Raw genomic sequence first — 12,518 nt, forward strand, 5'->3', positions numbered from 1 at the left:
CAGTGACATGTTCCTTCATCACCTTGAACACACAAACTGTGGTTTATTCTGACTCAGTCCCACACACACCGTCCACTGCCCCAAATACCCACTACGGCACCACATGTGGATTCAGTAGGTCAGTGTGGTCAGGACGGGAGAGACGAGCAGCGCTCGACCAGTTAAAGCTAAAATACACATCAGAAAGAACAAAGTGGAAGTGATCTCTCTCCTTACAGCTGATCTCAGAGCAGCCTTCTGTCCAAAAAGGATCTGATGCCTGATATATATATATATATATATATATATATATATGAAGATATAAGTTTATAACATACACGGTAAAATTGGTAGGTGAGCATATATAAAACATATCTATATAATCATTTTTGAGATGGTATAAGATGTTGCAACCATATATCTTTCCTGCAGCTGCTCAGTCAGGAGACAGGACCTGTCCTCCTCCCACTGGCATCCAGGCTGTTCCAGGCTGGTTTTGGCCTGGACCAGTGCAGCTTTCATCCTTCAAGTTTCCTCCACCAACAGAAGCTCATTTGTACATTTTTAAGAAACATGGCATGATTTTGTTACAAAAAATGTTGTGACAAATGAAGATCGCAGCACGAGCCCATGGATTATATACTCCCAGTTGCTCTTGTGTGTGTACTGAAATTAAAAACACATTAAACTGAATGGGAGTATCTGTAGACATACAAAATAAAGCAGCTGTTATTTGTAAAATAATGCAGCCAGCAGTGAATATATGCCACTTCTACATCTGTGACTTAGATAAAGATCAGAGAGAAAACCAAGAAAACCAACTCATTATGACTTTTTCTTACCACGGTAGGTCTTTAGTTGTATATTTGACTGTATATAATGACAGGAGCAAAATGTGTCTTTTCTTTAGAAGATAATGATGGAGAAGAAGGGTCGCTTACATTACAGGACCAGAGGTCATGTGCATCTTCCTAACTCCTCCTTCTTCTCGACATGTTTATCCTGTCTTCACACCTGCAGCTAACATGTTCTCCACATGTATCGTGTGTGTTGATCCGTGTTCACGGCTCCTGTGCTGTCACTGAGCCGTGTTTGTGTTCTGACAGAACAGGAAGAGACTTTTACTTTGTAGCTTGTTTACAAGTGCGAGGTGGAGCCGGATGTGACGTCATTGCCTCTGTGTAGAGCAGCTGATCGGAGCGGGTCGGATCGTCATCCCTGTTGTTTTCCAGCGGTGAGAAGAAGACCTGGCTGTCATCTGGACCCCCGGACCCCTGGACCCCTGGACCCCCGGACCCCCGCGGCGGGAAAGAGCAGCGCGTGGAGCTGACACTCGAGTTGAGCACGAGGCCTCTGTGTTGTGGCGGGTGCAGCAGCAGCGGCCCTACCTGCGATGCTAAGCTAAGTGGCTAGCTGTCACCATCAGCAGGATCCATGACCGTAACCCGCAGGTAGACGGTCAGGGAGCGTCCGCAGCACCGCCCGCTCAAACATGACGGTCTGACGGACTCAGGCAGAGAGTAGACAAAGACTGACAGCCTCTCCTGACCCGGCTCAGTCCAGCTCCAGCTCAGTCCAACTCGGTCCAGCTCGGTCCAGCTGGAAGATGTGGCTCAAACTGTTCTTCCTGCTGCTGTACTTCGTGGTCCTGTTCATGGTGGCTCGGATCTTTGAGGCGGTGGTCTGGTACGAGACCGGTGTGTTCGCCACTCAGCTGGTGGATCCAGTCACTCTGAGCTACAAGAGGCTCAAGACCATCCTGGAGTGTCGGGGGCTGGGCTACTCCGGACTGGCCGAGAAGAAGGACGTCAGCGAGTTGGTGGAGAAGTCAGGTAACGATCAGGGCCCCAGAAACCTCATCCAGACCTGGACTGAAGCTGAAGCGGTTCATCAATTAGTTGATCACCAGACCAATAATCATCGATTAATTAACTCTGTCCGTTTATAAACAAAAACTGTTTTGTGTCAGTGATTCCCAACCTGGGGGTCACAGAACAAACCTATGCAGTTTATGAAAGGCATCATGGGATATGTAAAGAAACAAAAACAAAGTTCTGATGTCTGAACCATAGACTGTATATAAATATAAATCTGAACTCTCATGAAAAGCAGACAGTTTCACTTTCTGTATGTTAACAAATGAGACTAATCGGATGTTTAGGGGTTAATTTACTTAACTTAATGACACTGATTTATTGTTATTATTATTATTTTTATTATTATTAAGAACCTGAACATCTGGAAACATTCTGACATGTGATGACATCATCATGGTCTGCAAGAAACTGTTAGTCATTTTTTAATATTTTCTGATGTTTCACAGATCAACGATGAAGAAGTCAACAGTCAGATTAGTCGATCATGACAATAAGTTTTGGTGGCAGCCTCACTTTGTAGATCACAGTGATGAGTCCTGCATTAGTGTCACACACGATGTAGATGTAATAGAATCTCAGACAGTGTTGGTGTCCAACAAGGGTCTGGTCTTCATTCACTCTTTTCCAGCTGACAGTCGTGAACCAGCTCTTCTGCTTATTTAATCATTAAATAACGCTTTGGATAAAAGCCTCTGTTGTGTAAATGTAAGGTGTGGGCAGTACCACATATTCAGGATTCAGTCTGATACCAAGTGAGAATTCAAATTACCTCCATTTTTCAGTTTTCCATGAGCACAAATGAAAAGTTTAAACAATATAGAGGCACCGTGTGGATGGTGAATGTGAGGAAGTGTTTGCATTTCCCTTTAGTTTTGGTAGAAAATATAACTAAACTTGAGGAACCCCCCCCCCCCCCCCCACCCCCCACCCCCCACCCCACCCAACCCCCCCACCCCCCCCACCCCACAGGAGAGCTGACACAAGGGGAGCTGTATTCAGCCATCAAGAAGGAGAAGGAGCAGACGGAGGCAGGAGACTCCAGCACCACACACTTCAGTGGAGAGATGCACTTCTATGAGCTAGTGGAGGACACTAAAGATGGGATCTGGCTGGTTCAGGTAAACACACTGAGTCACAGTGAATGTGGACGTGACAGTGTAAACATCTTTGTTGCTCAGGAGACGAGCTATGATATCTCCTGCTCTGACATCTCTCTGTCTCCTGTCCTGATGTTGTTGTGTTAATATTTCTCTGAAGTCCCCAGGCTTCATGGCGGGGACCCACTGGGCCCCTGGAGAACCTCTTTAATGCAGACTGTATTTACTGACACAGGAAGAGGAGCAGCTGCTCCTGAGGATCAGTATCAGAGCTGTTCTGGGCACGTTCAGCTGACGTGGACCTGGTCAAATGCTCATCCTTTCTTTACCAGACTCTGATGTCTCTTGTAAATGAGCTTGTTGTGATTGATCTGAGTGAAACACAATGAATTGGAAAAAAAATATTTCATGAACAGGCTCCAGAGTTTTCAGGGCACAACGCCTGAGCCAAATGAACCAAGAAAAAACTATGTTTAATGTTCTTTCCTGCATTCTGGTGTTCTTATGGTCGGGCTTCAGCCTCTCCTCTCTGACACACACACACACACACACACTGGACACCACAGAGGTGACAGTGGAGACTTTTTACGGGAGCTGACAGTCCTAGCTCTGCCATTGTCATCAAAACCTCTGCCAGTAAAGAGCCAATCAGCAGCCTTCATCACTCCACCTGTTCAACTGCTCTCATCCACCGCGCTTTGTTTTACACAGGTGCAGCGCACTAACGTTAAGCTACTGGTGAACTGTTGTGAACGAGCTAAAAGGAAAAGTTTGTTCATTTGTGTAAACTTGCAGCTCCAGGCTGAGACATCAGGTGAAACAACCCTGCATTCCATACCTTTTGAATCCCACAGCGAGCCGCCAGCCAACCCTCACATTACTTGATGTCAGTTTGGAGGTGGCAGCATGACAGTAGAGGAAGCCATCATCATCATCATCATTATTTGGTTTCTCATGATGTGATATGGATGGAGGGAGTCATGTTTCCTATACAGTGGTACAGTGGTGTTGCAGTGGTGTGTGGGGTTTCTATTCATCCTTGAGCTCTAATAAATGTGTTGAATGTATTTCCTTCTTCATAAAACACCCGCAAAGCTACCTGACTAGTGAGCAGTTCACATCCTCGCTGCATGTTTTTATATGAACATGGAGCACAAACCACAACAGAGCCTGTGGGTGAAGGTGTGACTTCACCTGCACTGTCAGGAGTTTCTGCTCCATTGACTGTGATGTGTTCTGTGTTACCTGACTGGCCCTGTCCTGTCCCGGTGTGTACTTGCAGGTCATTGCCCAGGACCGGGAAGCTCTGCTCAGTCAGTCTAACTGGGGGAAGATGGTGCAGAAAGTGTCTCAGTTTGGGATCAGAACGGGGACCTTCAACTGCTCTAATGACTACAGGTGGGCAGCGGGGTCCTGCACCTTTTATTCAGGTCCAGTGTTTCCCACAGGCTGAGAATCTCCTTGTGGTGCAGTGTGTGACTGATGTGCATGCAGAGACTCACAGAGGGGGAGAGTGTAACCCAGGATTTTCTGTGGCTATAGTTTACAGATGTCCCCTAAACACCTCACATGCAGACAGGAGATGATAGCTCGGCAGCTCAGACAGGTGTGTGACCAAAAATGAGTGAGATTTACCTGATGAAGTGACTGAATCTACCTGAGCCTGACACTGATGTCCAGGAACAGACATGTGATAGATCATGTTCAGCTAATGAAGCGTTTGAAAACAGTCAGACTGCTATAAATTTATTACTATGCATCTGTGGAGTGAAAGTACTGTTTCCTGTCAGGGAGGAACTGACTGCAGCTCCAGTTTGACCAACAGATATTAAAACATATGTTTACCTATGAATGTGGAGCAATGTCAGAAAGTTATTCAGCCTTTATGTTCCTGTGATGCTCTGTCTAATGTTCAGTGTTGCCAGTAGAAAATGAGAAGGACAACCTGAGGAGAGCTGACAATCAACTTAGTGACACAAGTGATGAACGAAACCTGAGAGGTTGTGGTGAACCTGAGAAATGATGTTCGTCAATAAACCAGACTGACTTCACAGGGGTTAGAGTTAGACCACATTGACTGTGAATTATTTATAAAAGCATCACAAGCAATAAACAGCACCAGCCACTGTTTCAGGTACACTCTCCAGACTGAAGAAGGATGTGATGTCACTGTTTCACTTTGGGTAATAAATCAATGTTGAGCCGAGTGAACAGTGTGTCGGAGTGCCGCAGCACATGGGGACAGTGTGCTGGTGGTCTAGACGGTCTAGTTAAACACAGGGTACCTGCATCCCTTGAAAAGTCTTGAATTGAATGACAAAGGTGTTTCATATTTTTTCTATCCTGCAGGAGACAGTTAGGAAGCTGATCCACTCATGGTTGACAAGTGTCAGTTTCAGCAAAAACCAATCCTGGTCGAGGCATGGAGAGATTGAGACCATGGGACAGAGTACATAGAAAAACACAGGCTGTTTGTGGTGGATGTAATCCCTCTCTGTTTCTGTGTGGTTTTATAACTTAGCTCTGTGACTTTCTGTCACGTTATACAAACACTCTGAACCAGGAGCCTGAGGGGTCAGGGGGTCTCTGGCCTATGTCCAGGTCACATGATTACTAAGAATGATTGCTTTATAGAGCTGAGAAGTCCTGACAACAATTTGATGAGATTTCTATATTCTCTGTGGTTTAAAGCTCCATCCAGTCTAAAGGTAGATGTCCATGTGTTTGTGATTATAAAGCAGGTCTAGGTTCTATATTAATACTGTGAAAGTATCAAAGCCTCAGTCCACAGAGAAACACACAGCCTGTGTGGACTTCTGGAACTTTGTGATGTCACAACAAAGCAGTCACTGCCCTCATCCACACCCCAAGCCCCGCCCACCTGTACCCACCATTCAACTTTGCAGGATTTGGTTTCTCTGTGTGTTTACCTGAAATCTGCTATATTTTTACTAGATCACTCAGAAAACAGTCAGCCAATCAGAGGAGAGGCCTAGAGCCTCTTTAACCTCTGATGAACCCTGTAGAGAAGATGTACGTGTCTGATGGGCGCCTCTGTGTTCTGTCCACCAGGTCATGTATCAAGCGCGGCTGGCAGCACTCCACCCTCATCATGTCTGTTCCTCAGACATCAGCATCGAAGGGGAAAGTCATGCTAAAGGAATATAACGGCCGCCGCATTGAAACCGAGCACATCTTCCGCTGGATGACCTCACATGTGGCTCATCGAATCAAAACCCTGCGTCAATCTGAGCAGCTGGTGGAGGAGTGGCGTCCTGACCTGGCCCACCCGGTGAAGATGTTTCTGTTTGCCCACCTGTCCCAGCCCCCGGCCTTCTTCTCCTCGCTGTCTGTCAAGTTCACTGGCAGGATCGAGTTCATCTTCGTGGACGTGCGTCACTGGGACAACCACAGCAGCCTAACAGAGATCGGTGTGACACAGAGCCCCGCCTACATCCTCAAGATGCCTGAGGGCATCTATCGCTATGGCAACAGGTGATGATTGAGCATGGAAATAATAAGGGGTTATTGTTCTTTCATACAACACTGATTTCTGCTTTGTCTCTTCCCTGCAGTACGGGGGAGTTCCTGTCTCTGGCTGCCATGGACACTTTCCTGCGTTCGGTCCAGCCAGAGGTCAATGACCTGTTTGTCCTCAGTCTGGTCCTCATCAACCTGCTGGCCTGGATGGACCTCTTCATCACACAGGTCACCTCTACTTCCATTACACTCATTTCAAAAGGGGAACACTGAGCTGTGATAAAAGTGGCTGCATGCTTCTTACAGTGACCTCATGACCCGACCCGTGACTGATTTCATTACACGAGGCTCCTAGTTGATGATTGGAACCTCCTTTTCTACCTGCATCCAGAACACACAGATAATGACATAACCGACATATAAACAGTAGAAGTAGGAGTACAACCAGCACGTGTGCTGTACAGTGACCAGGCCTTTCTCAATACAGAGCACAGCAAGTTCAAACACCAGGAGGGAGTGTGGAACACCAGGAGCTCAGCTGGACTCTGGTGATGACACACCTGCACCGGACTGTTCCGAGACTCAGTCAGATGAAACGCCTGTGCAAAGAAACTGTCTCGCTTCATTTTCATTGATATGTATTTATTGATTCTTTTGAAATGTGATAAATGACCAAAGCATTGGTCTCCTGAGACCACAGTGGAGATTGGCTGTCACATCAGGAGTCAGCTGTTAGCTGCTGAAATAATATCCACATTTAATGAAGTGACACAGAAAGAGCTGCAGGATGAAAACCATCTCAGCTCAGAATCTCCACCATCACCGGTTTGTGTGAAATGCATTCCGGGATACCCATCTAACCCATGTCCACAGAGTGGACTCCTAACGAGTCGGACCTGTTCAGCTGGACTGAGCTGGTCTTGATGTGACTGTGATGTGAGACCTGAGAAAGTTCTACTGTAAGTGTTTTAGATGAGAATGGACCCGTCCCTCCTATGTGCTGGGGTCGATGTGTCAGCGGGGTCCACTACAGTGATGGGGAGCAACAGTAACTCCCACACAAACGAGAGCTCAGCTTCTGCAAGTGTGAAACTGTGAATTGTTGCAGACTGTGTGCACACGCCCACAGAGGAGATTTCACATGGGTCGCTGCAGGGAGCATGCAACAGATCAGATTTTAAACAAGATTTTCAACCCAACAGCAGAGGCAGTATTAACATTTAGCTCCATCCTGACCAGCTTCAACATGATATCAGTACAGTCTGAGGATAATGTTCTGAAGTAAAGTTTAGAATACACTGAAGGATCTGACTGCTTCATTAACCACAGAGAGAGAGAGGACAGAGACGCATGCTCAGTTCCTTATGAATTGTTGTTTTTAATACGTGTTCATTGTCATGAACAGGGAGCAACAGTGAAACGATTTGTAGTTCTGATCCGAACACTGGGAACCTACAACTCCATACTGCTGGTGTCCTGGCTTCCTGTTCTGGTAGGAGATCATCTGCACTCACACCTGACTCCAGCCACTAACTCTCTTTGTGTTGAACAAGCAGCTGTCTCCTTTAGTGGCCTTCACTGTCACTGCAGGAGCCCAGTTGTTTTCATTTTAGCTAGTCTCTAACACACTATGAACGCATCATAGTTACACCCAGGACCTTTAAAGACAAAAATGTTGAAACCCATGAAAACTGTTTTTTGATCCCTCTGTCATCACAGCATAAAGTAATGTATTCTATTATATTAGGCTTTTATTCTGAAGTCCCGGCTCCAGAATTGTAGTTTTTATTATTTTCCAGGAAATGGAGCCCTATTTAGCTTTCGGGACAAAAACCTGTCCACAAGGGGCCCTGTTGCTCTGTTATGGAGCGCTGCAGGCCAGTGCAATAAATGTATGAAACTAAAATGGTGTGTGTGTGTGTGTGTGTGTGTGTGTGTGTGTGTGTGTGTGTGTGTGGCTTTGTGTGAACAAGCTGAGAATTAAAGGGTTAAAATCCTGAGAGTGAATGAATAATTGATCTTAATGATCAGGACTGATGTTGGTAAAAAAAAAAATTTAATTGAAAGTTACAGTGGAAAATAGTTTTTATGTCAGTTTGTTGAGGCGGACATTTTTGTCCTGTCAGGACCTCGGTGTGGTTTGGGTTAACAAATCCTGAACCTGATCCTGAAGGTTGAGGTCAAGGTTCCTGTGGAGCTGCTTTCTCCTGACTGGGTCCCCATTTTGTTTGCCAGGCCTGCACTACTCAGTTGACACAATACACATCTCGCCAGTGGTTTCACTTCACACCACTGACCCACAGGTGGCACTAAAGCACCTGAACATGCAGCAGTGCAAGGCAGTGAAGAAGAAGAAGAAGATCGCAAGCTAGTAATCAATGCTGGTTTTAAAATGTTAAGAAATGTAGTTTCACAAATGTTTCATGAGGACAGAGAAACCACATGACATGAGTCTGAATGGTTGTCAATTCTTACGAAAGTTAGTGTTAAAATAAAGGGGAGCAGTGAAAAGATAATACTGATACACACTCAGCCTTGATTGATTTAAATGAGTCCAGCTCTCTGAAGTCAAATATACACTCACTGGCCACTTTATTAGGAACACCTGTACACCTGCTCAGTAACGCTAGCATCTGATCAGCCAATCGTGTGGCAGCCTGCTGACACGATGAAGAGGTTCATCAGGTTTCAGTGCAGGGAGACTGGGTGTAGTTTGAGGACCTGAAGGAACAGTGAACAAACAGCTCCAGTTAGTCTGTGTGAACAGGGCTGTTAGTGAGAGCGCTCAGACAGGAAGGAGTTTACAAAGGTGTACCTAATAAAGTGGCCACTGGCCAATGTGATCATGACTGAGTGGTCATGACTGATCACTGATCACTCCTCCCTCCCTCCAGGCTCTGCTCCAGCTGCCCTATCTGGACGCTCTGTATGGCTACAGTCTGAAGCTGCTTCGTTACGCTGACACCACCACACTGGCCAGCCTGGTGAGAGCTGATTGGACCTTCTACTCATCCCACCCTGCTCTCTTCCTGTCCACCTACCTGGCCCACGGTCTGCTGGTCGACTACTTTGAGAAGAAGCGCCGCTGTGGCATCAGGAGCAGAGAGGACAGCACCACCAACCTTGAGTGGCTGGCCAGTCTGTGGGACTGGTACACTTCCTATCTGCTCCACCCAATCGCGTCACTGCAGCAGGTCCCGTCGGACCAGTCGGACTGGGAGGATGATCCCAACCTCTTGTTTGAGCGTTTGGCTTTCCCTGACCTCTGGCTTCGCCCGCTGGTAAATGTGGACTACATCAAAGCCCTGCCGACCTGGAGGTTCAGAGCTTTGGGTCAGAGCAGGGGGGGCAGCTCTGGTGGACCCGCTGCTGAAGAAACAGAGAGTTCACATTCAGACACAGAGAGCAGGGACCAAGGGGGTTCAGGTCCCAGCTCACCTCCACACAGCTGCAGATGGCACCGGAGGTGTGTGTGCAGTGAGGACAGCAGCACACAGCTGAGTGTGTCCAGCAGCATGGACCCCAGCACCTGTGAGTGTGCTGCTGCTGCTGCTGCTGCTGCTGCATCCTTCTGCTGTTGTCATGGGAACGGAAGCTCACCATCAGCTGACTTGGCAATGGAGGATGGCCGCCTCACACCTGAGGGCGTCTCTGCCCGGCAGCACAGTGATTGGTCGGCGTGGCCCTGGGGCGTGCTTCAGTGCTCAGAGTGTGTGGTGTGTCTGGAGAACTTTGTGAGCGAGGAGCTGCTGATGGGTCTGCCCTGTGGCCACGCCTTCCACCAGCAGTGCATCGTGGTGTGGCTGGCAGCGGGCAGACACTGCTGCCCCGTGTGTCGCTGGCCCAGCTACAAGAAGAAGACACAGAGAGGAGCACAGAGCAGCGCCGCTGACACCACCCTGCAGGACTGATGGACAGGTCTGACTGAGCCCTCTTCATCCTCATCCTCATCCCCACAGCTCTGCTCTGCTTTCACTGCTCACAGGCACCAGGCTCTGTGTTGGTCATCATCACAGGGTGTGATCAGGGCTACGGTTGTCATGAACCATCAATCAGCCTCTTTCCATTCCTGTTGAAGGCAACATACTGGTCATGAGAGGCCGGTCACCATAGAGACGCCACAGTCACACACCAACCGCAGGGGTAGTCATGGTTAAACTACATAGTGCAATAAAAACCTACTTCCTGTTTGAGTGTTTGCAGGACGGAGAGGACGGTAGAGTGGTCACCTGGTCCTCTCCGTCCTGGATCATGACTCACCACTGATGCAAAAAACCTCCATGATGTGTGTGTTTGCAGTGTAATTAGCATTTGGTTGAAGACTGGAGCGAAGTGGAAAGCTCCTGTTGACCCCTCACACTGTCGGTCAGCACAGCACCAACACCAACTCTACAGACTCTCATCCCTCTGCTTCTGAAGGTGTTGACCTGACTCCTCCTCCTCACTACCTTCATCTTTACACAGCTCTTTATTTTGATTCTTTCCCACCACTGTCATTAGCTTCTACTTTAATTCTGACTAATCACATCTCAGAGCAGCACCTCAGCTGTAATTCATCACTCAGCACCTAAACACATGCAGATGATGATGCAGGGTGAAGCCTGGTCATCACAGTGTGGTTATGGTACCAGTGAGCTCCCACAGAAACCCACAGAGGGGGTCCATACTGTAACCAGGGAGCTCTCATCATGTATATGACCTCCCCCACCAGCCTGAGGTCACATTTACATTAAATCATCCTGTTTATGTGACTGGGATCAGCTGCAGCTAACATCACTAAACCAAATCTAAGTACAACACTCTAATCAGTACTTTATATTAACAGTGAGTCAGAGGATGAACACTGACCTCCACCTCAGCAGCTCCTCACAGCATCTTTAATTTCATCTCTGCCCTCATCATCCTCCTCTCACAGCTGAGGACAGAGCCTCTGTCCTCGTCCTGCTCAGCAGCAGACAGACAGACAGACAGACAGACAGAGCAGCTGGTGGAGACCAAACACAGAGCTAACAGACGGAGACTCATCAGGAGGTGTGTGTCATGGTGGCTGTTATTGCCTGACCCTTGCCTTTACCAAGAATGGACATGTGTGAGTTTTATGGTGGGTATCATGTATGAAGGTGGATCACCCCTCCTCAGTCACAGAGCCTGTGCTCTGCGTGCATGCTTTTATTTCTCCTTCATGAACCTCCAGTTTGACCTTCAGGCTCCTGCTGCAGCACGAGTTCGCCGGGGGTCTGATGCCTTGCTCACAGGCAGCTTTCAGTTGTGATCATGTGTCATTGTCCTGATCAGGGTCCACACTGATGCTCAGCGGGACAGAGCAGAAAAGAGAAACCCTCTGTTGACTGGACCCTTTTAACTCTAAAAGTCTCAATAAAAGAAACAAACCTCTTTTTAAAATGACTTTCACACACATGACTTTTCCCTCTGAGCTGGGGCCGAGCCGCTCTCACCTCTGTCTGCTGCTCATATTTAACAATGATTTCTCAGTGTATCCAGAGTAATGAAGGGATATTCGGAGCTGGAGGTTTTTGTAGGACCTTACCTTAACCGATCTGTCCAGTAGAGATGACTTGCTGATAGTAGAGTATGACGGGGTCGTCCTGTTGCTCCCTCCCTCTGGCTGACGCAGGAAACCCCAGTAAGCTATGAAGCATATCCTCTGTGTTGTATTTGCCTGAGGTTTAGGTTCCAGGTCACCTCTGACACTCACACACGCTTTGCTGATGATTTCATTCTGCCTCCAGTCTGACCTGTGGAGCTGCTGATTCTTTACCCTGATCTGAAATGTCCAAAACTAACTGTAATTTATCAACGTTTAAGGTGCTTAACCGTAACTTTCAGCTCATTCCTGTCCTCTGTCCGTGTGTGAAGGGCAAGAACATAGAATTATAAGTAGAGCAGTAACACTTACCCAGAAATAAACAAGTGTTTCAGACCTGTGTGGCATTGTGTTGTGTTGTCATCCTGCTGTGTGTGAAGACACAGAGCAGCTGTTTTTATCTCTGTGCATTTTGGAGGTTTTACCAAGTTTAGTAAATGTTTCTACTAAAAACAACACGGTAGATCCTCTGGTGTTTCT

General features: G+C 47.3%; 1 protein-coding gene across 1 annotated transcript; it reads left to right on the top strand.

Annotated features, from left to right (window-relative positions):
- Positions 1–1,143: 1,143 nt before the first annotated feature.
- On the top strand, positions 1,144–12,374 carry rnf103 (ring finger protein 103). Its single transcript, XM_071506911.1, has 7 exons — positions 1,144–1,811; positions 2,826–2,974; positions 4,236–4,351; positions 6,026–6,448; positions 6,529–6,661; positions 7,839–7,925; positions 9,328–12,374. The coding sequence occupies exons 1-7, from the start codon at positions 1,586–1,588 to the stop codon at positions 10,342–10,344; spliced, it is 2,151 nt and encodes a 716-aa protein (XP_071363012.1). The 5' UTR covers positions 1,144–1,585; the 3' UTR covers positions 10,345–12,374.
- The last annotated feature ends 144 nt before the right edge of the window (positions 12,375–12,518 follow it).

This window comes from Trachinotus anak, unplaced genomic scaffold (genome assembly GCF_046630095.1).
Source record: "Trachinotus anak isolate AG129_WGS33_773 ecotype Australia unplaced genomic scaffold, CSIRO_AGI_Tana_v1 ptg000021l, whole genome shotgun sequence".
In the NCBI taxonomy this organism is placed as follows: domain Eukaryota; kingdom Metazoa; phylum Chordata; class Actinopteri; order Carangiformes; family Carangidae; genus Trachinotus; species Trachinotus anak.

Excerpts from the sequence above, each read along its gene's own strand:
- rnf103 (XM_071506911.1), top strand. The coding sequence starts at position 1,586 with ATGTGGCTCAAACTGTTCTTCCTGCTGCTGTACTTCGTGGTCCTGTTC. Across the intron at positions 1,812-2,825 it reads CGAGTTGGTGGAGAAGTCAG|GAGAGCTGACACAAGGGGAG; the intron begins GTAACGATCAGG and ends CCCACCCCACAG. Across the intron at positions 6,449-6,528 it reads ATCTATCGCTATGGCAACAG|TACGGGGGAGTTCCTGTCTC; the intron begins GTGATGATTGAG and ends TCTTCCCTGCAG.